This window comes from Gracilinanus agilis, chromosome 6 (assembly GCF_016433145.1).
Source record: "Gracilinanus agilis isolate LMUSP501 chromosome 6, AgileGrace, whole genome shotgun sequence".
Taxonomy (NCBI): domain Eukaryota; kingdom Metazoa; phylum Chordata; class Mammalia; order Didelphimorphia; family Didelphidae; genus Gracilinanus; species Gracilinanus agilis.
Window position 1 is genome coordinate 88,132,342 of NC_058135.1, and position 24,629 is coordinate 88,156,970.

At 37.5% G+C, this 24,629-nt stretch overlaps 1 protein-coding gene across 1 annotated transcript; it reads left to right on the forward strand.

Annotated features, from left to right (window-relative positions):
* Positions 1-5,286: 5,286 nt before the first annotated feature.
* On the forward strand, positions 5,287-24,589 carry SPATA4 (spermatogenesis associated 4). The gene is made up of 6 exons (XM_044681666.1): positions 5,287-5,569; positions 7,758-7,887; positions 8,219-8,337; positions 8,450-8,670; positions 16,246-16,359; positions 24,432-24,589. Exons 1-6 carry the CDS (start codon positions 5,376-5,378, stop codon positions 24,587-24,589), a joined length of 936 nt encoding a protein of 311 aa, XP_044537601.1. The 5' UTR covers positions 5,287-5,375.
* The last annotated feature ends 40 nt before the right edge of the window (positions 24,590-24,629 follow it).

Below are 24,629 nucleotides of genomic sequence, written 5' to 3' on the forward strand. Positions count from 1 at the left end.
AAAACTATCACTACCTTGACCATCATCTTCAGGGAGCCACTGACGAAGATAACCCAGAATTCTGAACCCAAGATCTTGGCAAAAGTAATATGGAGATATAGCCTTTCAAAAGCTCCTGCTAATACTACAGTCATTTCTATGAAAGATACAGAAAAGGAAGTTCTTGTTACCAAAGTCCTTGGCATGGTAAAATGTTCAACAGCTGAAACTGATATGATTTTATCAGTAGAAATAGCATTAAATAAGAGGTACTGTCATCTACTTTGTAATAACATCCTAAGGATCATGGGACCTTTCTATTTGCATATTACAGTACCTAACACAATGCTTTACATATAGTGATTAATAAATGCTTCATTCATTCACTTATTCATTCATTCACTGATGTTCTAAGCATCAGAGAATTAAAAATAAAATTACTCTTGCCTTCAAGGAGTTTATATTAGTTCATATGTTTGAGGCTCAGGTCTATTTCTGAGAAAAGGAATTACTGAGTTGTGTATCTTGACTATTCATTTGTTTTTCTGATTCAGAGTTCTGAGACAGCAGTTGTTCATTTTAATTTGAAAAGCTGTAGAATACTGTAGTGAATGGAAAACAGAGCATGCTTCAGTTATTTTAAGTTAACCACTAAGGAAATATAGATGATACTAGAATTGTTCCATGATTATAGAATAAATTTACTTGGTAAAAGAGGATGGAAAAACTGATACCAACCATGAGCTAATGTAGGTTCGTTCACAAAGAGGTATCAGAGTTTAACACCAGTAAAATAAGAGAGAAGTTAAAGGACTCATTTCAGAACTGCATAAAAGAAACTATAACTTTTTGTTCTCCTTGCTGAGTAAATTGGTTGTCCAATGAAAATCTGGAGTATACCCTCTACTGCCTCCTGCTACTGAGAGGAAGAAGGAATAGAGAGAATATATGAGACTGTCTATTCAAACTTGCTGAGACAAAGACTGAGTCAAGAGAGACTTGAATTCTCACCTGCTGTTGCTAAGATAGAGGAAAAAGAATCCTGCAGTGGAGCTGTGAATTGGTTGTTGAAGCCATTCTCCAAACTGTTTGGGACTATGCCCTTAAAAGTACTAAATTATGCATATCTTTTGACAACTTTGTGTAATTCTGCCTCACTTAAATCTAATTCATATGCAAGTCAGACATTTCCGGGGTGATATCACTGGTCCTTTTCAAAAATGAAGGACAAACAAAAACAATGACCCTTTATATCAGCAATACCAGTCCTAGGCCTATGCCTCAAAGTGATTAGAGAAGAAAAGTCCTATACATACAAAATATGGCAACAAAGAACTAAAAACTCTAGGATTGCTCATCAGTTGGAGAATGGTTCAATTATGTGGTATATGAATGTAACAGAATACCACTGTGTTGAAAGAAACAATGGAGGGGATGGTTTCAAAGAAACTTGGATGAACTTGTTTGAACTGATAAAAAGGGAACTGAGCAGAACCAGGAGGACAATTTCTTCTGTAACACTGTAAAGGTGAACAAGTCTGAAAGATCACAAGAATTCTGATAAGTGTAAAATAACAACCACATGTAATATTCTAGAGAACTGCCAATCAAGAATGCTATCCACTTCCATACAGAGAAGTAATAGATTCAGAACATGGAATGAGACATGCTTTTTGTACATAACTAATTCAATAATTAGTTTTGCTTGAGTAAGTATATTGGCCATAAGGGTTTTAGTCTTCTTTTGTTTGTTTTGCTTTTTGTCCTGGGGGAGAGGGGGTAAGAATGAACATTGGTTAATTTAACATTATTTTTAAAAAAAGCTTAACACAAATTCAACAAAAGTTATCAGCTAAACCTGAAAACTAAAAGTAATGGACGCTTCAGTTGCTGAGAAAAATAAGTCCAATTAAGCAGAGGAACAGCTTGTAACAGAATCAGAGAAGTCACATAGTGTATCAACTTATTTGAGTATGTCCCCAGTGGCACCTTAGTGAAGCACAGCAGGGATCAACTAAGTTTAGCAGAAGAAGCATGTGTTCAACAGAAGTTGTCTTTATCAAGGAACTTTTAGGGACATTTTCTGAGATAGAAAAGGACCAGAGAAATTATTAGTTCCAGTTATGGAATAACTTGAATACATGGGCTTTCCTAACTCATGTGCTTCCCTGACATGTTTCTATAACTGTATGTCCATTATTTTTTACAGATACTGAGGGCTTTTCTAGCAGAATCTGACCTAGATTTATCTGTGGCCTGAGTTATATTTATCATTCTTGCATTTTTGTTATGTGAGTACTTGTGGTGCTATTTATTGCTTTTTAACATTTTGTTAAATAAATTGTGATGTTTAAGATCTAATGTTATCATTTTGAGTGGGTGGGTGTGCATAAATTAAAGAACACTGGTTGGAGGTTGAGAGCTATATTAGTGACTAAGGGGAATATGTTCCCCACAATAAGGTAATTCTATACACTGAGGGATCTGCCAATGTGAGATCAAGCTGGGGTTAATGAGCCAGAGCTGAGAGTAAATGCTGGGCTTTATCCCATTATGTCCATTTCAGACATCTTAGTATAACATGCAGATGTTACACCAAATAGGCTACATGTAGCATTCTAGCAGAAATCTGGTCATTATGCTAACTTCTAGCAAACAATTTAAATTCAGATTGTAGCAGCAGCAAAGTATGTCTCACAATTCATAAAGATTTTTTAAAGAATTGCGGTGACTTTATGAGGGATAATTGCTGATGGCAATTAAGTCTTAAGGATGGAATAGATTAAGTTGTGTTCAATGTCTTTAAATTGAATGCTAAGTTGTTTTTGGTAGAGGTCACATATTCCAGGTCCCAGAAAACATGATAATCTTAACTATCTTATTTTTTAATCATTAAAGTCTTGGTATTAAATAAAAAATCTACAGTAGATTATTGGACATAAAAAACAGTAATCCATTTGTGTTTAGCATGACAAAAAGCTTTGTCTATTTCCCTAATTTATATTTCCATAGGCAAACCTTTCCTAGCAAAGCTGGGTTCAAATTAGGACTTTGGCTGGACAGAATATCACAGACTATAGGATACAGTTTTGTTTCTTTGTCTAAAGAACCAGCAAGAAAGCCAAATACACGATGAACTCATTTTCTTAAAACTATAAAATTGAGATAATATACTTCTTGAACCTATAATTCATAGGGTTGTTCAATTTAATTAATTTCAAAGCAACAGTTATTAAGCACCATCTATGTATAAAGGTAGTGTCACAACATGTGGATAGAAAGTCAAAAGGCAAAGTCCTTGTTTATAGTTTAGTCAAAAAGTTTATGTAATGATACAATACTGAAGAAAGTCATGTAATTATGCTGATTGATTGGGTCTCCTATAAATTTGTTACAAAATCTCATCTAGGCCCTCACTAGGGCAAAGCATTCCTTTCACATCTTCCTAACTGACTTACTCTACCATTCACCACAATGACTTTTATATACTATTTTATCCTTTCCCAAAACTCCTGTTCCCTTGAACCCTTCAGTTGTGAACCTTACCTCATATTTCACTGAAAAAAACGAGGCTATTAGTTGAAAGCTCCAATTTCCTATTCCTCATCCCATAACTAACTACTCAGATGCTTTCTGCCACTATTTTCTCTGACTCACATCACATGAAAATGGGACCTTTCTCCTTGCCACGACAGAATTCTCTATACCATATATACCATGATCCCATTCCATCTTGTCTTCTCCAGCAGATAGCCTCATCATCTCTGTGCTCTCACTAATCTTCATTATCTACTGGCTTTTTCTCTAGTATCTACAAACATGCCAATGCCTTGACTTTCTTCAAAAACTGTCACTTTATCCTTCCCCATTTAATCTATCCATCCCTGCTATCTATCATCCTATGGATCTCTTTTCCCTTTTCTGATTTAAAATGAGACCTGACACATAGTAGGTATGCTATTAATAAATGCTTATTGATTTGACTTGGACAAGTAACTTCTTGGGAATGTCATAGGAATAGGGAACTCTCAGGGAACAAATTCTCTCTATCAATGTAGGATAACACTGTTTCTACAATTTAATAACTTTAGTGAATTACCTGGAGTACTTAGAGGTTAAATGAAATGCTTGGGGGCCCACAATATGCATCAGAGGCAAGACTTGAAACCAGGTCTTATTCTGGCCTTTTGGTTTTTGAACCTTCACAGGGATGCCACTCTAAATACCAATATATATTAATTTCAAGGAAGAGTGATTGGAGGAATTGGGGAAAGGCCTTGTGTAGGAAATAGCATTTTGACCTGTTCTTTTAAGTAGAATAAAGGAACTGTTTTGCAGGCTTTATGCTATAGGAAAGTCAATTATTATGTATGTTGGGGAAAATGAACAAACTTTAGTTTCAACCATCAGAGATCAAGAAAAAGAGTTAAGATTTTCATGTGTAGATTTACTCTGAAAACTCACATGCAATGTAGATGTTTTGTATTAGTAGTCAGCTCTCCAATCACTTGCAGGCCATCCAGCTAACAGACTCTCTGTGACCCCTTTGGGGGTTTTCTCAGTAAAGGGTACTGGAATGGTTTGCCATTTCCTTCTCCAGCTCATTTCACACACGAGGAAATGGAGGCAAACAAACAGGGTTAAGTATCTCGGTGGGGTGGGGAGGGTGAAGGGGAGTGTCACAGCTGGTAAATATCTAAAGCCTAATTTGAATTCAGGAAACTTGAGTCTTCCTAACTCCAGGCCCCACACTCTATCCACAGTGCCACCTAGCTTCCCCTAGAGGTAAATAAAAACAAATAGGGCTACTGCAGAGGTTATACCAAATAAGTTTCAAGTTAGTTAATTATTTGGTCTCTGATGCTCCATCTAAATCTAGAGTTCTGAGAGTCTGACAAATGTCCTGGGCAGGCACACACACAAAAGAGGGATCCAGTGATTCCTCATTAGGGCCGGAGTGCTATTAAAAACGTCTAAGAGAAGATTTAAATGTGTAGCTAGTACAGTCCCTGAGCAATTTATTTTACATGTGAGTTAACTGCGGCTAAAGAGGCTCAGGTGACTGCCCTAAGGCAGTGTACACGCAAAGGGATGTCAACTTCTCCCTCCAATGCATGAATATGGGTTCTTCTATCCATTCCGCAGTCTTGCTCCGCCTTCAGATTCTTCCAAGATATCAAGGAGGTTATTTTGCTCCCAGGCAGGGAAGAGGGGGCAGTCTTTAAGAGGAAGGAACCAGAGACTCTCAAGATGATCCAAGGTATTTCTAAGAATCACGCCCCCAACAGGTCGGTCCCAGGTGAGAAGAGAAGCCTCTCGCGGCAGCGAAGCAACGTGCTGGTGCCCCTCCCCCTCTGGTTACCGCGGAGGGGTTGGGGGGGGGGAGACAACGGGCCATGGCCGGGGCAGGCTCCTTCTCGGGTCAACTGCCACAGTCAAAGCCTCTAAACATCTCCACATCTGCCTCCACAAGACGGCGAAAGTTAATTCTGCCATATTGGTCTCCCCCGAAGAAGTCCCGCTTGCCCAGGGCCGTCTTGCGCTGGCTTCAAAGCATGGATCTCACTTTTTCCCCCAAGAATATCAACAGGTAGCTACCCCTCCCCAAGACGCGCCATACCTCCCATGTCACTGTCTAAGCAAGCCCCTTAAGGCACTCCGCCCCCAGCCTGCAATGCACCAACCGGCTCCTGCCCCAACATCCCTACCTCTTTCGACCGCCCCGCCCCTCGTATAGGCACCACCCCACTGGATACCCCACGCTTGCGCTGTACTGTTCTGTTCTGCTTCCGTCACTTTACTGATGCAGCCTGCGCTGCCTGAGATCTACGGACCACACCCTGCCTTTGCTCCTTCTCTCCTAACTTTCACGCCTGCGCTCTTCCCACCCCCCACCCCTTTTTCTACCTCCCCACCCTGGATGCCCCGCCCCACGCAGGGCCGTACCTAGGTAGTAGGAGTGACCTCAGGGTCAGCTCCCTTTTCGACCCTTACCTTTCCCCCTCTCTTTAAAGAAGAGATGTTAAGAGGTGAGAAGATCCTTTTATTTTTACAGATTAGCTTATCAATAATGCCTACACTAGCACGGTCCAGGCTGCGGGGATACAAAGACAACAATGAAACAGCCCCTGTCAAGGAGCCTACGTTCTGGGGAAACTGAGGTCCCAACAGGTTAAGTAAGAGGCAGAGCTGGGATTTGAACCCGAGTCATCTGACTACAGTTTCAGTGCTCAAATTCTATATTTCTGGGCTTCTCTGTGAGAAGCAGCGTAACTTAGTTGCTGGCCTGCTAGTCTTTAAGGGGCAAAAATCTACTGAGCCACCTAGCTGCTCCCCACAATTAATTCTTAATAAATATTTGTTGAGTTGATAACAAATGAACATTCTATCGAACTCCTACTATAGTTACCTCTATTCTCTTCCATTTAAATGAGTCATCAAACCTATAACCATTTTATATACTGGCACTCTAAGATACTGGAATACCTCCAATATTGTAAGTGCTATCAACAAATGTGAAAGCAGGATCACCTTGGGATAAATTAAAATGGGGATAATACTTAAATAATAATTAACAGGGAACTATACTTTACCATTCTCTGCTGTTCTCTCCAGGTTCTTAGCACCTAATGCTCTGAAATTATTAAGCTACTCATGAATTCATATTCATAAAAATGAAAATCATTTTTATATCCAGGTGACAAAGATTAATCAACATGCATTTAGATATAATGACACACCAAAAATGATGTAGAGATATTATAATTTTAAAGACTCCCCTAGACTCTAAGTTTATAGGAGTTAGTTCCAACAAATTTATTAGTATATTCTTAAAAATGGAGAGAAATGGGTAGACTATCTTGTCCAGTTTCCATTTTTATAGATGAGGGAACTGAGGCTCTGTACTATTACAAGGTCATAAAGCTATGAAGAGGCAGATTTGGATTTTGACTCTAGAACTCCTAGTTCATTCTTCTTCCTATACCAAATTACCTCAAAACCAAAGCAGTTTGAAGAATTTCTCACTTCAAGTTTTGGAAAGCTTTAGTATTGTTATCTCTGATTCACACTAAATATTTGAGTCACACTATTCCATTCAAATCATCTAGCAAACACTGTGCCAGGTTTTGGGGGACATGAAGAATTGAGATGAGACAGGGTCCTATCCTTTTTAGAGTTTATAAGCTAAAATGATGATGATGATAATAATAATAAATAATGATAATAAATAAAATAAAATAATAATATGATAATGTTGTAAGAGAAACCCCAGGTTCCAGACGGGTACCCTTTTGCAAGAATGCAAAGCTCCAGAATTTAGCTTAAAAATAAAAAAAATTATTAGTTTGGAAGCAGTGTTGAACAGCAGGGAGACAGTATGCAGGTGGAACACTGCCTCCCTGAGGAGATGGGGTCTGGGGTCTTTATAACCCTTTGACAACAAGGGTTACAGGATGGAGGCAGGAGTGGGGGGTGGGGTAGGAGGTGGTGGTAAATCAGGAATGAGATAATTCATTGGGTTTGGGGGTTTCAAAGGATGATTAGATTAGGTACCACCCAATGCTTGTGGAGTAGAATTGGGAGATGCACATCTATGTTAAAAGAGGATTTAAGGGAAAGCCCTTGGGGCAGAAAGGAATTTCTCATGTCCTTTTGACTAGGAATGCTTCTGGAGTTTGGGGTGTCTAGAGGGAAACCCTGAGTCACATGCCAATGATACAATTGCAAACTAACTAAAATATAGCATTCTGTTTAATCTCCTTATTGTTACTGGTCAGAGATTTTTCCAACGGCTTCCTACTTGCAGAAATATTCAGTATCCATTATCCACGGGATCTTAAACTGGCAGCTTTTGGGAATGGAACTTCCATAAGAACCAAATTGGCTAATTGGTCACAGCTGGAAAGTGTAAGTTATTAATCACATCTAATTTTAAGAAAACAGCACACTCCCATTCTGTATTAAAAAAACAAACAAATGAGATACTTGTAAAGCATTTAATACAGATGTCTGGCACAGAGTAAGCACTATATACAAGTTAACTATTCTTCTTATTATAATACCTATATTTTATTTCATTGAATTAATTATGTTAGCTTTTTAGAGGTTAGGAAGAGGATTAACTGAAAGATATAAATGTAGAATAAATCTAAATAAATGAGTGAAAAAATGAGACTGTAATGTAGAACTCTTTACTATTAAAAATGCCTAATTGACTCAGCTAAATTTTTTTTTTAAGTTTTTTGCAAAAAAGCATTTGAAAATACCCAAAGAATTAATTCATGGGACACTTCACTGTAAACCTGGAGTACCAGAAATATTGATACAAGAAGTCTATATGTTACTGACAAAACAAGAGTAAGTTATTATTAGATATTTAAGCTTTAAAATGAACCTTCTAAGATTTATGTAATTTTTTATTTCCAAGGCTTTGAGTAAACAGCAAGTTTTTTGTTTTGTATGTTTCTAGAGTTAAAAGTATCCAAGATGACTATGTGAACTTCACAGATTGTAACTACCAGATAAATATGCCACTGGTGCCCAAAGCCACCGTTTCATCATTTATCAAGAGTAACATTCGGTTAACTGAATTACTAAGCAATCCCAATATACTTAGTAATCAACTTAAAATTGACTTTCTATGTGTCTTACAAATGTTACAGAGAAGACTGAGTAGAAAACTCCATCCAAGTAAGTTTTGTATCAAAATTATTTTTTCTCACTCCTTTTTGGGCCTTATATTCTAAAAAAAGCAACTATTCCCTACCTGATCTCCTGAAAGAAGAAATGAGGGCTGGACTTGTAATAAGTAAAATTATGAAGGAAATAAAGTTTGTCTTTGGTAATCCCCATATCTCTAGGCCATTGCATCAGCTTCAATTTCTTCTTTTTTGCTTCTCTGATTCTCAACCATTTTAGCTACCCTTCTTCTATTTGTTAGCAAAACTCTAGTAATGTTATTAATTATATCAGAATAATTTGTGTTTAAATACACACATATTTTTTATGAAACAGTTATTAAATATGGGTGACAGGACATTTATCCTCAAATTTGTCATGCATCATTCTACCAATCATATTAGATGGTACTTTTAATAGTCCTAGACTGTTAACTGCTTCAAGAGCTCAATATTTTCCCTGTGGTATAAAATAGATGTAAATAAGGAAATAAAATGATCACAGAAAAATTTTTAATTACAAACAACTAAAAAGGGCAATGGTATAACACTTTATTCTTCATGTTTCCACTTTGTTCTTCATGTATTGAGAAATCATATATTTCAGTGCAACTTTACATCAACCTCCTCCTCTTTAACATTTTGAGGAATAAAAATCAATTTGAAAATCTATGAAACCTTTGAGCAGTTTTTTTAATGAGGGTGTCAGAAGGCATTCTATGGTAATTACAAAAGCATTTCAATTTCCTTAATAGAACTCTATACTAATCTATGTAAAATATGATGACTTCTTATTTTTTCAGTAATATTGAATAATTATAATATATCCTTCAAAATGATCAGAATTGTGTGAGAACCTCACATTTTTATATGAAGTTGATCCTGTCAATTAATTTCATTTACATATGGAAAATTATTAGAGAGGTTTTTCACTAGGAGTTTTTTCCATTGATCAAAATCACTAATCTGGACCAAAAAATAAAAATTTTTGTTTTTATTTATTTAAAGATTGCAAGTGTTAATTAGACCTTAGTATAATGAAAGTTATGAAAAAAAGATGACCTTTCTATAAACTTATAGTGGACTGAAACATCTTTTCATCTTCCCTTCATTTATTTTACTGTGCTTTTTCTTAAGTATTATTCATTATAGAAGTTTTTCATTGAAATGATGGTTTTTCTTTGTGAATTTTCTTTTTGAAATAGGCTAAGCAAATTGTTCCAGCAAATGTTTTGTAGAATACTGGGAGAATTTGTAACTGACTAATTGTGGACCTGGAACCTTAAAGCATCTTACCTGGAAATGAAAGGTCACAATAAAATTAAAGATTAATATCTCTTTTATAATACTAGCAAGAGCTTGCATTTATATAGCACTCTACAATATATTCAGCACTTAACTCATAATTACTCTATAAGCTGTCTTTCATCAAAAGTTTAATTTTTCTCAAAGCTTTTTTTGTTAAATTTATTTGGCTAATTTTCCATGAAGTTAGCCCTAGTCTTTTTAGACTTTTATGATGAATGTTGTGGTTAGTAGGCATCAAATAATCAAGATTATTTTTGTGCTTTGAGGTAATTGTTATGGTACTCACAAAAGGTAGTTATGGTACTTGGTAGATCTAGGAATGATTATAAACTGATGTAATGATAGGATTTGGCTTTAAATTCAGACAATATTTAGATATCCTTTTCTAGCTGTTTAAAAAAGTACACTGTTCTTCCTCAAGAAAAGACATCTACTCTCCAGGATGCTGCTCTCAGTATTGCAGCCTATTCATCAGCTGAATAACTACTAATTAGTCTGGGCTGTCTCCCTATATAAGGTTTTTGGACATCTTACCCTTGTTGGGAAAGGCACTTGTTTTTGTTTTTCTTTTAGTGATGGGTTGCCTGGAACCATTCAGAATGTTTTAAAGTCTAATGATAATGGCAAAAATATGGAGGTGATTTGTCTGGGGTAAAATTAGTGGCACCATATCACTGATCTTATTCTCTTTTATGACCTTTCACTGTTAGTTGGCTCCTTCACATCTGCTTACAATCATACTCAAATCTCCCAAATTCTGAAAAATAAATATACAAAATTTCCTTTGACCATCTGCTCTTATTTTGCTAGCATTACATTTCTGTACTTCCCATCACTATTGAATATCTTGAGAGAATTATCTGTACTCAGTGCTTCTTCTTAATTTCTCACTCCCTTCTTGCATTCTGAGTTTTATAGTAATTCATTTTCTAAAAACATTACTCATTTCCCCAAATTTAGGTTCTGAATTTGGCCATGGTACCATGGCTAGGCTTTGCCTTCTGCTCTACTTTTGGGTGTTATGGTGTTATATCTGCTCCTATCTTTGGTTCCTTGAGTTTCTTTGATAATCTCTACATCCCAAAGTTTGGTCTTCCTGGAGGAGGGATCTTGGAGGTCAGAGTACTGTTCATTCAGGACATATGGAATGCCCTGGCCTGAGCTTTCTTAGGTTGCACATTGGTTTTGTCCACTTCTCAATAAAGTTCTCCAGCATTTCCAGAGTCTACACACTGGAGTTTTCTTAGATGAGCCTTCCACTCTGGCTGCATCAGACACAGTGCAGGTTACATGTGGACCTGCCCTGGTTTCAGCTTTGCTCGCAGCCCCCTTTTCTATTCTATTCTGGCTGATCTTTAGTTTTGGGCTCAAAGTTTGAGGGGCTTCTTCTGGGATTTATTTATTATTATTTGGTTTGGTGTAAACTTTAGGGTTTTGCTAAAGTGATTATGTGGGAGCTGGGCAATTTTTCTGCCATTCAAGCAGCCATTTTGACTAGAATCAAAATGAACATTTTAAAAAATTGGAACAATCTGGAAATGTTTTAAGAGATAGGGAAGGAGATAGAAGATAGGGAGAGATTGAAAATTAGGAAGAGGGCATTATTAAAGGAGCTTATACTATACTGGTCCAGAATCAAGCAAAGGCAGACCCATTATTCCCTACAGTCACTTCTAGATGGCCTTCGAACCACCTACTACCATCACTAAGCAATGCTTCCTCCATACTTTTCAATTAATTTGCCATTTACTAACTGCCTAATCTATGCCAGGTTCTTAGGGAACAAAGATTTCCCTATGACAATGAAATTGTTGGTCTGGTCCTAAAAAGCAGGCAATGTTCCAATATTGAACTAGGTATCAAGAATATTGTGATTAAAAACAAACCAGTCCCCCCCCTACAAGTTTTATATTTTATATTTATATTTATATTCCTATTTATGAGTATATATACTTGTGTACTTATATAAATAAATTCTAAGGTTTCCTTTGTTTCAGCCTAGAGCTGAGATTGCATCTGTGTAAGAAATTCCTATTGAGGAATCTTCTTTTACCAGTATATATCTGACTGTAGCCTCAGGTCCTGGAGAAATGTTTGGTTTGCTGAGAGATGGAGTACATTTTATAGTTCAGGGTCACAGAGTGAGGATATGGACTTACACCCTAGTTGTCTTTCTCAGAAGCCAGCTCTCTCTTCAAGCTACCTGGCAGCCTTTCAAATACTAAATGTATGCAAAATAGTTGAAAATAATTTTTCTGGAAGGAGAAAGCTCTAACACATGAAAAAAGTAAGAAAGCTAGGAAGAGACATTTGATATGAGCCTTAAAGGAAGATAAAATGCTTTGATCCAGCAGTAAGGAAGAAATGAGAGATACCTAGAGGATTGGCAGGTTAAGGGCTTGTCCTGGATCACATAACCAGAAAGTGTTAGAGCCTGGACTCATTCTTAGGTATTCATGGCTTAAAGGCCAGCTTTCTATCCACTGCACCATGCTGAAGCATTTTGAGATATTACTTATATACACATTTATGCATCTATACATATTATAATAAATTCTGTTCTTTCTCATTTTCCTTTGCTGGTGTAGCATCCATATTATTGTAGGTGTTCTCTCCTCTTTTCCCTCTACACTGTTTCATCAGCTCCCGTGAGTTTAATTAGCATCTCCATGCAGATGACTTCCATTTCATATATCCAGTTCAAATCTTTCCCCTAAGTTTCAGGTTCTCATCAACAGTTTCCTATCAGAAATTTCAAAATGGATCTCCTATAGAAACCTCAAACTTAATGTCTCCAAAACTAAACTCCTTATCTTTCCCCCTCAACCTTCTCCTCTTCCAAACATCTTTATTTCTCTCAAAGGTATGGATATCTTTTTTGTCTCCTAACCTCATAATCTTGGAATTATCTTGGAATTCTTTATTCTTCCTCCTGTTTTAAGGAAGAAAGGATTTGGGCAAGTGTGGGGTGGGTATGCAGGGAGATGCAGATGCAGGAAAAGTTTCTAGAATGCAGGAGTAAGGCTATTAATTGAAGTTTGGTAGTCTTTCTCTGGTTTGACCTGGGGGGACTGGCTGCTTTTGCTTGGTGGCTGAAACCCTAATTTCCCATCCTGCTTGCTGCCCTGTTGCCCTGCTGTTATCTACTGAGTTTCCTGGTGATCCTGAACTATCTGGCATCTGTTTGTAAGATCAGGTCTGGGTTCCTTTTGGATCGAGCACTTTTTCCTGGACCCTATTAAGTTTGCTACAGAGCACTACCTTTATTATCATCTAAGCAGAGTTGGTTCAGTGCAGGCTTTTCTAGATTAGGACTGGGATCTTTAGATAGTTAGGTAAGGATCAGCATAGCTCAAACTCTTGGAAGACTCAGTGATAAGAGACATTTAGATCTGGGGGGGTGGGCTGGTATTTGATATTAATGTCAGGGTATTCCAAAAATCCTATCTAAACTTTCCCTGTTATAATAGATACAGCATCCATCCTTGTTACTGAGTGGTCTGTGTGTGTCATCTCAGATTCAGACTCTGCTTCTTGGCTTTCCCAAATCAGTTAATCTTCTGATACTGGGCCTATCCTAATGATCTGGTCCCGTTCCCTAAATCACCCTCTTACACTCACCCCATATATTCTGTCAGTTTTCATACCTTGCCATTCATTTTCATCTTCACAACTTCTCTCTAATTCAATTTCTTCTTTCTAATCATAGTAATCACCTGAATTTAGGCTTATTTACATTATTGCAGCAGTCTTTTCCTGTCTCAAGTCTCTCTACTTTAGTTCATCGGACTTACTGCTGCCCAGAAAATTTTGCTGAAACACACAGATAGGACTTTATGAAGATAAACTCCTTTACTGAGTTTCTTGCACAACCTGCTTTTAACTTGTCTTTCCAGTCTCATTAGATATCACTTCCTTTCCTACACTCTGGGATTGTGCCAAAGTGGCCTTCTCTGTATACCTCACACACCACACTCCTGTCAATACCAACTGGTACATTAGAATAATGTCATAATGAACTGGTCTTTGTATAATGATAAAGTCAAGAGTTATGAAGTTGAAAATAAGCTAATACTTTAGCAAGGCAGTAGCTTCATGCCACCTTCTAGTGGTGATTTGGCTCATTCTACCATTTATTAAATTAAAATTCTAAGCCATGGAATCAGAGAGCTGGAAAGGACCTAATTCAACTTCTTACTTAATGAAAGAAACCTTTCTACAAAATCTCTTAAGTTGCTGCCCAGCTTCTACTCAAAGATCTCTAGTAACAGGTAGTATGATCCCTTTGTTGGAAGCCTTTTACATTATCGAAAAACTCTTACCTGTGAGAAAGTTATTTCTTAGTTGAGTAAATATCTTTTTGAGTCCTAGATTTCTCACTTCCAGTGTGATCTTGGGTGAATGATTTTATTTCTTGAGGCCTCAATTTCTTTATCTGTAAATTTTTTTCTAGTTCTAAAATCCTATGAGCCTGTAATATTATACCCATTAATTCTAGTTCTTAATTTTGAGATAACAATAACTCTTCAAGGACAAGGACCTTATCTTATTTATTTTGTATTTTCTCCAGTGCCTATCACAGTGTCCTGTGTAGACGTTTTTTAATTCAACAAACATTTAAGTAACTATTATATATAAAGTAATGTGTTAGGTCCTGAGAAAGAGAACTATAATATATCACTGCTCTTGAGAAATGTATTATCTGATGGGAAAAGGCAACCATACAGATAACTACTATAAAGTATGAGGAGGAAATAAGAGAAGTGCTGAGTAAGTAAAGGTCTAAGTAATTAACTATGACAAATAGGGAAATGATTTTCATCTGGTATGTGTGTATGTATGTATGTTTGTGGGGGGAGGGAAAAGGAGGAATGCATAGATTGGTATCCTGAAATGACCAGGAAGAAAGGGAAGAACATCAACCAATGGGAAGAGAAGTTATGTTTCATGGGAGCTGGCATGAGAAAAAGTATGGAGAATCAGAAAAATGAAAAGAAAGAGATGTATATTGTTTAGTTGGAACATAAAATACCCAAGTCTGGTATTGTGAGATAAGGTTGGACAGTGTAAGTTTTAGGTTTATGGAATGGATGCATGAGTGAACAAATGAATGCCTACTTTCTACCTTCTATATAAAAATCTTCTAAGTATTTGAAGAAAACTCACCTTCATTTTAGTCATGGAACTATTATAGGCAGAATCTAAAAACCATAGTTGATTGCTGGAGGTTTTCCTGTTGTTTCTAGCCATATACTCATTTCTAGGTCTATTCTGCGATGGTTATAGTTTAAGAGAATTAGAAAGTTTGTTGGGAAGGACTGCATTTGGATATTAAAAATTAAATTTGATGAGTGAGTCACTATACACGGACTTCCACACTCATTTTCTCCAATCAGCTTTCTAAAGAAAGGCCAGTCAAAATATGCCTGGAAGATGGTAAAGGAACGGAAGACTCCTTAGGTACATAAGAAATGGAAGGAAATTGGTCATGGGAACTTTGGTTCTATCACTGTGGAAATAGTTAAGAATGAAAACTTCTCCATTAGAAGGCAAGCTCCTTGAGAATAAAACTGTTTCCGTTTCATCTTTGAATTCCCAGATTCTGGCATGATGGCTAACAGACAGTAGGCATTGAATAAATGCTTGTTGATTGATTGGCTCACTATTCTTATACAATCAGAATTTCTGTGGGACATAATGGGAACACAGAAAATGCATCCTTAACAGTTTTGAATATGGCCTATAATGGAAAATATATATTTTGTTTTCCTTTTATTTGCTAGCTTTTTTTTAATGACATAAATATATATATATATATATGAGATATAGAATAAGGGTTGTGATTATTCCTATTTGCTAATAAAGTCACATAATCTTTTTTTTTTTAATTTTAAACCCTTAACTTCTGTGTATTGACTTATAGGTGGAAGAGTGGTAAGGGTAGGCAATGGGGGTCAAGTGACTTGCCCAGGGTCACACAGCTGGGAAGTGTCTGGGGCCGAATTTGAACCTAGGACCTCCCATCTCTAGGCCTGGCTCTCAATCCACTGAGCTACCCAACTGCCCCCTCACATAATCTTTTTAACACAATCTGAGTGAAGGAAAACATTATGAAATTTGGTGACGGTGGGGTGGGGTGGATAGAAATCCTTAATTAATATATTACATGTGTGTCTAGTAGTAATTGTAAGATCCAAAGTCCAAATAATTCATTTTTCATAGATCATTGATGATTATTTTGACATACTTTTAAAAAAATCTGTTTTTGTCATTTTTATAGAGTGGTTTGATATCAAACCTACAATAGGAGAACTTTCTCTTCCTCCTGCCAAAAGGACTAACAGTCTTGCAAAAAGTATCTTGGTAAAGGATAAATGTGCTGCTACGGTACTAGGTAAAATTATATTTTACTTTTCTGATAAAATATCATCTTTTTCTTTAACTTTTGCTTGTTCATTCAATTTATTTAAAAATATTACTGTGACATTATACAAGTCTAGATTTTTTTCTCAAAAATGTACGTCCAATTTGGTTATAAAGCAATCATATAACATTTAAAAGATAGGATTGGGATGTTGTCTAATCAAATACTTGGTATAGTATCATATAATCTAGGTCAGTGATGGCAAACTATGGCTGGTGGCCTGCGGGTCAGATGCGGCCCCCTGAAATGTTCTATCTGGCCCTCCAACATTATTCCTAATCTGACAAATACAACGAGTAGGATACAATACAATGAAACTTCAAAAGAGTTGCCTCAGAAACAGACTGACAGATGAGCATTTCCTTTCCTTTGGTCCCCTCTTTAAAAAGTTTGCCCATCACTGATCTAGGTCAGTGGTGTCAAATAGAAGGTCCCTGTGGATCACATTGATTTAGAAAACTACATATTAACATTATGTTGTATTTTTACTTATTTTGTTAAATATTTCCCAATTGCATTTTAATTTGATTCCAATTGCATTCAATAATTTTGGTCTACAGTGCAATTCAGGCAGCATATTTGACACCACTAATTCTTCAATTCTGGACTTCTCCTACCCATACAGCCTCCTGGATCCCAATGAAAATCTCTCTACTGGGAGTGGGGATTATCCAAATTCCAAGCCACTGGTGTATACTCCTGTGACCTGAAACAAAGACTGCTGAGTAAATGGGGTGGCCTGAATGGAAGACTAAGACAGGAGTCCAGTGATATTGTGTGGCTTGAGGAGGTGCAAAAGTAAGCAGTAAGGATAAGTAAGGATGTTGAAGAGACTGGTAACTCATCCTGGTACAATTTGAAGAGAGTTCAGAAGTAGTATCAGGAGAAGTTGTGAGAAGTGTGGGAGGGAACTGGAATTTCTCTTCCCCCTTTCTCCTTCTTCTGATGGATTGCCTGGATCTAGTGAAGGAAAAGGGAGTAGTGAAAGCTATACACCTTTTATTTCTTTTCTTTTCTCTTTTTTGGAAGGTAATAAGGAGTTTACCAAAGAATTTGTGTTTCTTGAATCACTGATAGATATGGTTCCTTCAAAACAACATTTTATTATTTATTTATTTGTTTGTTTTTTTAAAACCCTTACCTTCCATCTTGGAGTCAATACTGTGTATTGGCTCCAAGGCAGAAGAGTGGTAAGGGTAGGCAATCGGGGTCAACTAACTTGCCCAGGGTCACATAGCTGGAAAGTGTCTGAGGTCAGATTTGAACCTAGGACCTCCCATCTCTAGGCCTGGCTCTCAATATACTGAGCTACCCGGCTGCCCCCCAAAACATTTTAAATGTGAAGTAAAAAAAAAGTTTGAAACTGACAGCTTACTTCTGCATCTCTATTTCGGATATTAACTGTTCCTGGCAGTTCATTTTCTCCTTTTCTCCGTGTACTTCTTCCACACCACCTGCTTGATTTTCATCTCCCCTTCTTTAGTTTTCTCCTACTCCCAAGTCCATAATAGTAATCTAGTAATATGTAGTTAGCATTAGGTATAGATGAGATGGAAAGGTAAGATCAAAGTTATTCAGAGCCAAAATATTATTTTGTTTTTATTCTTCAATCCTGCTTCTGAGACATGTCTCCTTTTAGCTAATTGACAGAATTAGGTAAAAGTGGTGGAGTTAGCTTTGGTAATGATGGAGAGGGGTCATTAAATATGTTGCAGGCCACCAAATATGTTTCTAAATTTCATTTTGTTTGTATTTGGTTGGCAACACTAATTGGGATAAATGAAGAGAATGAACTCCCTAGTAATTCATTTCAGCTTCAAGGTACCTTGGGAGGCTTATTATAATGTTTCAGCAATTTCCACCCTATATTGGTACCTGTGATTAGTTCTGCTTAGTACATGGGGGAAAAATAGTAGGCTAACTTACCCTGTAGTAACTAAGTTAGTAAACCTGTAAAGATTTAACAGGAGTCCAGACAACATTGTAAAATAGTCTTTACTTTTGATTTCATTTTTCATTTTTTGTTTCATTCTATCTTAATTTTTTTCCTTAAGGATTTTTGGTTGCCTAATTCTGAAAGACTTGGAAGGGGGCAGCTGGGTAGTTCACTGGATTAAGAGCCAACCCTAGAGATGGGAGGTCCTAGGTTCAAATCTGGCTTCAGACACTTCCCAGCTGTGTGACCCTGGGCAAGTCACTTGACTCCCATTGCCTAACCTTACCATTCTTCTGCCTTGGAGCCAATAACAGTATTGACTCCAAGATGGAAGGTAAGGGTTTTAAGAAAAAAATGAAAGACTTGGAAAATAATAGATTACAACAATACAGATTTCTCATTTGCCAAAAGCAGCTTAAAATGGACCTTTTAGGGTTTGAGCAGGCTCCTTGGAGCCTAAAGAGACATTTGCCTCAGTGGCAAACCTTTTCAGAGTTCAAGTGCCCAAGAGGACAAATTCAAGCGGTCTGTGAGCCCCAGATTACAGAAGAGAGTTGAGAGAGAAAGTGCTTGCTTTGGGCTGCAAGACAGAGTGGTGGGGCATGCAAAAAATGTCCTTGGATGCTGGGAAGAGGGGGAATGGAGCAGCTCCCCAAGTGCCAGCTCTGCACATGTGCCATGTCTTCGCCAGTGCTATAAGAGCCTTAGTATACAAATCCCCAAACCAAACGATTCAAACATTCGTGACACTGATCCTTTTTTGGAGAAGTACCTAAAAATAGCTGAGTCTTTTCTAAGTAGTAAGCAGGTGCAACAAAATAGGAGATTATTGGCTTTTTAGATATAGCCTAGGACTTGATAAGTGAGTGACATTCAACTTTTTTGCCCTTAAGATTTGAATGTATAATATGAACATTCTTTAAAAAGCAAAGGATATTGATCGACCCAGACTACAATCAACTAATATAATTATCTTTGTTGTTTAGTTGTATCTGACTCTTCATGACCCCTTTGGGGATTTTCTTGGCAAAGATATTAACCTACACACTTTGAATCAAAAAGTCTCATATTCAGACTGATGCACATGTGACAAGGAATTCCCTCTATCACATACCTCACCATTCTGTCCTTGATGATAATTGAGAAAGAGCCTGCTTTCTCAAGACAATGCTTTCCATTTCTGCATTTCTATAGTTGTTAATGAAGTTTTTTCCTCATACCAGGGTTGGATTTATCTTTCCTCAGCTTCAGCTTACTGTTCTACTTCTCCTCTTTGAAACTAAGTCTAATAACTCTCCCAATAGCCATATCTATTAACTCTAATTTTTCTAGGATTTCATTCACTTCTCTTACCTCTTTCTTATTTATTTTTCGGTTTGATTTATCTAGATCTGATAGAGGAAGGTTCAGGTCTCCCACTAGGATAGTTTTACTATCGATTTCCAACTTAAGCTCCACTAGTTTCTGCTTTAGAAATTTGGATGCTATACCATTTGGTGCACTCATGTTAAGTACTGATATTTCCTCATTGTCCATACTGCCTTTTATCAGGATGTAATTACATTCCCTATCTCTTTTAATCAGACCTATTTTTGCTTTGGCTTTGTCAGATATCATGATTTCGACTCCTGCCTTATTTTTCTCAGTTGATGCCCAATAGATTTTGCTCCAGCCTTTCCCCTTTATCCTGTCTATGTGTCTACCTGCCTCATGTGTGTTTCTTGAAGACAACATATTGTAGGATTTTGGTTTCTAATCCACTCTGCTATTTGCTTCTCTTTTATGGGTGAGTTCATCTCATTCACATTCAGAGTTATGATTACCACCTGTGTTTTCCCCAACATTTTGATTTCCTCTCCTAGTCCTGCCCTTCTTTCTTTCACTATTTCCTTCTACACAAGTATTTTGCTTTTAATCAGTCCCCCTAATCCCCACCTTTATTTTACTTCTCTTTCTGCCCCTCCCTTTTTATTCCCCTCTTTTTTGGGGGCCTATTTAATTCCCTCCCTTTTTTTTAACTCCCCCCCCACTCCTCGCCACTTAGTTTTCCCCTCTCAACTTCCCTATAGGGTAAGATAGAATTCGATACCCCAATGGATCTAGATGTTCTTCCCTCTCAGAATTGATTCCACTGAGAGTTAAGGTTTGGGTATTACCTATTAGCACTCTCTTCCTCTCCTTCTTGTAATAGTATTCTTCCCCTCCCCCTCCCATATGCCTCTTTGTGTGGTATAGATTTTTCTAATTTTCTTATTCCTTCAAGCTTCTCTTGGTGCCATCTTCTGTTCCCCCCTTTTCTTTTTGCATATCATCTTAAACCACTTAGTACAATCTCTACCAATGAATAATTCTTCTAACTACTATAATAGAGCATACAATTTTTGAGAGTTACAAATGACATTTTTCCATATAGGAATATAAACAATTTGACCTAATTTAAGCACTTAAAGGAAAAAAATTCCCCTCTGTTTCTTATTTACCTTTTCATGTTTCTCTTGGGTTTTGTATTTGGATATCAAATTTTCTGTTTAGTTCTGGTCTTTTCTTTACAAATATTTGGAAATCTTCTATTTTTTTGAAGGCCCATACTTTCCTCTGGAAGAATATAGTCATTTTTGATGGATAGGTGATCCTTGGTTGTAGACCCAATTCTCTTGCCTTTCTGAATATCATATTACAAGCCTTGCAGTACTTTTGTATGGAGGCTGCCAGATCCTGTGTAATCCTGATTGGCGCTCCTTGATATCTGAATTGTCTCTTTCTGGCTTCTTATAATATTTTCTCCTTAGCTTGGAATCTCTTAAATTTGGCAGTTACATTCCTGAGGGTTGTCTTTTGAGGTTTTAATGTAGACGGTTATCTATGGACTCTTTCAATGTCTATTTTGCCCTCTTGTTGAAGAACATCAGGGCAGTTTTCTTGCATAATTTCTTGTAGTATGATGCCAAGGTTTCTGTTTGTGTCCATGTTTTCAGGTAGGCCTATGATTCTCAAATTGTCTCTGCTAGACCTGTTTTCCACCATCTTCTCAATGTTGCCTTCTAATCTGTCATTCTTTTGACTTTGCTTTTTTAATTCTTGCTGTCTTGTGAGATAATTGACTTTGACTTGCCCAATTCTAGTTTTTAATGACTGATTTTCAGCTAAGATCTTTTGATTTTCCTTTTCAGTTTGATCTATTCTGCTTTTCATGGCTTCTAGTAGGTCACTTCTGGTCTTCAATTTGCTTATTGTTTCATTTGATTTCTGAGCTTGTTTTTCTAAGTGGGAAATTCTGTCTTTTAAACTATATTCTTTTTTAACTATTTCCCACTTTCCTTGCCAAATCTTTTATATCTTTATCATAATCTCAGATTTGAACTCTTCAAAAACTGGTCACCAATTTCCATTTTTTGGGGAAGGTTTGGATGTGTTTACTTGTTTGTTATCTTCTACTGTCTCCTCTTTAGTCTGGAGTTTTTCTGCATAAAATTTATTGAGGGTTAAGGTTTTCTTCTTGGGTTTTTTTGGTGGTTGTGGATTGTAGTTCTTGGGAGTTTGTGACCATTACTTTGTTCCTTCCCAATCAGAAGTCTGAGTGAAGAAAGTGGGCGATCTTTGTATTGAGCTCCAGAGAGATTTTTGCCCTGCAGCTAATTTTCGAGTCTCTGCAGCAGTGTCTGCTTTGCAGCCCTGTACTATCTCTTCACCAAAGCTCCATGTCCCTCAGCCTCCTGGGGACCCAAGTCTTGCTGCTCTTAGGGGTAAGTCTGTGGTTGCCTCAGCCAGTCTTTTAGAACCTAGAGATTGCCCTGCAGAGGTCTGAGTGCAGAATGTAGGCAAGTCTCTGTAATGAACTCTGGAGAGGTTTTTTTTCCTGAGGCTATTTTTTCAGTCTCCATGGTGTCTGCTGTGAGCTGCTCCTCTCTGCCCAATCTCTGTGTCCTATCTCCACGTTCGCTCAGTCTCCTGGGGTCCCAAGTCTCACTGCTCTTAGGAATAAGTCTGTGATAACCTCAGCCAGCCCCTGTCCCCCAACCTAGAGGTTGCCCTGTGCTCGCTCCAACTCTGGCACTGTAGGTGCAGTGGGGGAGGGATTATGAGCTCCCCCCTTGGTGGGAGTAATTTCACTTCCTTTTAGCATGGAAATGTACAAACTTTGCCTTCCTTCCATGCTGCGCCCTACAGTGGAACTCCTTTGCTCATCTGACTTTGGTTTTGTCCTTTTGAGGCACTTTATCTCAGTAGAGAGGAGAGGAAGAGCCTGTCTCTACTCTGGGGCCATCTTAACCCAGAAGTCCTCACTTTTGATATTTCTTATTGCCTCACAGAGTCATTGGTTTTGTGGAATCATTTGAATTTTCAGAGTTTTTTGTTTTTTTCTTGCTTAGGCAAGGTTTTAAACTTCCTGTGCCAAACTGTTAATTGCATTTTTTTCTTTCATTGCTCTCTTTTCTTTTCCATTTTCCCCCTCAAATATTTTCATTCCAATAAAACCAAATTTAAATACTTAAAAAAAACCTTTTGCTTCATCCTTCCCAGATACTCTAATTGACTTTGTGCCCAAGCTGTTTTGTTTGTTTGTTTGTTTTTTTTCTGAAACAATGCTTGTAGATATTTGGAGTCATTCTCTGTGTGTAAATTTTGAGTGTCCCTGCCACACTAATAGCTCATTATGGTGGTGTTGGGGGTGGGGTTGTTTGCCCCATCTTTCAACTTCCTTCCTGCCTTCAGACTTGATGTTAGAGCTGGGCACTATGGCACTTCTGAAGGGAAGATCTGGGCTGACCCTGTTGCTGTTTTCTTGAGTGTTGTGTTATTCTAGGATCTCAGGGACAGGCTGAGGATGTACAAGCTTTCAGTGTTTGAAAAATGATCTGATCCAGAGCAGAATCTGTTTGCTATCTACCCTGGTCTGAACTTGGCAAGTTCCTGTGGGTTTGGGTCCGAACAAGACTAGAATGCTGCTTGGGTCCACCCCTTTGAGCCAGCTAACAAGCTCTGTTGGTTCAGAGCAGCAGAAATATAGACTCACTTTTGATTCTGGCCCTTATCCCTTTACTTACTGGACTAGACATTGGACATGAGACCTTGCTTTGCACCTGAGACCCAAGTAACACCACTGCTGCTGGTGGTTTCTGAACTTCCCACCTTCTTAGTATACTATTCAGAGTCTCCCTACCTGGGAATGCTTCTTCTTGGATCTAAAACTTGGTGCTGTTTAGTGAGTGACAAAACTTCCAGTTGGTACCTGTCCCTGTTGTAATGCCACATGTTTTGGTGTGGGTCTTGTACCTCCTCTTGCCCTGGAACATAGCCTCTCCCTAGGCACTTGAATCTTCCATTTACAGTGTGCTCTTGACCCAACCCTGTCCTCAGTGTCTACACTGTCTCCCTGTGTTGAGCTGGGCTGAACAAAGGATTCACTGTAACATTTTTTCTGAATTGTCCCATTAGGATTCAGCTTGGCATATGTTCTAGATTTGACAGGAAAAGTTTGCTCATTGAATTATATCCTGTCTCTCCACCATACTGACTCCACCTCCCCAGATACTTTTCTCTTAACCAACTATTTCCAAAAATCTGCTTCTCTCTTCTGAATCCCCTACCTTTGGTTGACAAAAAATTGATGAAATACTGCTTGTGAATGTAGGGTCTTCATTTTTTATGCCCCAAACTTTGTAATATCTAGTAATGCTTTTAGGTTTTATCTGGTAATGCTTTTAGGTTTTTTCTGGAAGTATCACTTGGATCTATATGATTCAGAAATAGGTAGTTGTCAAATGTTTTGACAAATAGAATCCATACTAGTTTTGGTGTTAATGAAAAAAACAAAACTGCACTTGTAGCCATGAGAACTGGGGAATCCTGGCTCCAACATATAACAGCTTTGGGACCGTGACCAAAGTTACATCAATATCCTGGACCTTTCTTCTAATGAAAGAGGGGTGATAATATTCTACCTATTTCCATAGGATTTGTATGGGGAAATAATTTTGCAAGCCTTGAAGCACATTAGAGAGATGAATTATTCTTTTATATTTAGAAATACATTATGTATTAGTAGAGATTTTGTGGCAGATATTTGACTTTTGTTTTTTGTTGTTTTGTTTTTTAAATTTCCCAGAGAAAGACAGCAATGAAACCCAGGTTAGAGAAATTCATGTGAAACAAGGAGACAAAGAGGCATTTGAAGCCAGTGTTGATCCCAACAAATATCTGGAAATACCTTTAATTAAATCTGTCAGCTTTGGAGAAACAAACACCACACGAAAGATAATCTGATCAGCCAGACAGATGTGTTTTAGAAATGTGTAAAATAAAT

Excerpts from the sequence above, each read along its gene's own strand:
- SPATA4 (XM_044681666.1), top strand. The coding sequence starts at position 5,376 with ATGGCCGGGGCAGGCTCCTTCTCGGGTCAACTGCCACAGTCAAAGCCT. Across the intron at positions 7,888-8,218 it reads ATTGGTCACAGCTGGAAAGT|TTTTTTGCAAAAAAGCATTT; the intron begins GTAAGTTATTAA and ends TTTTTTTTTAAG. Across the intron at positions 16,360-24,431 it reads ATGTGCTGCTACGGTACTAG|AGAAAGACAGCAATGAAACC; the intron begins GTAAAATTATAT and ends TAAATTTCCCAG.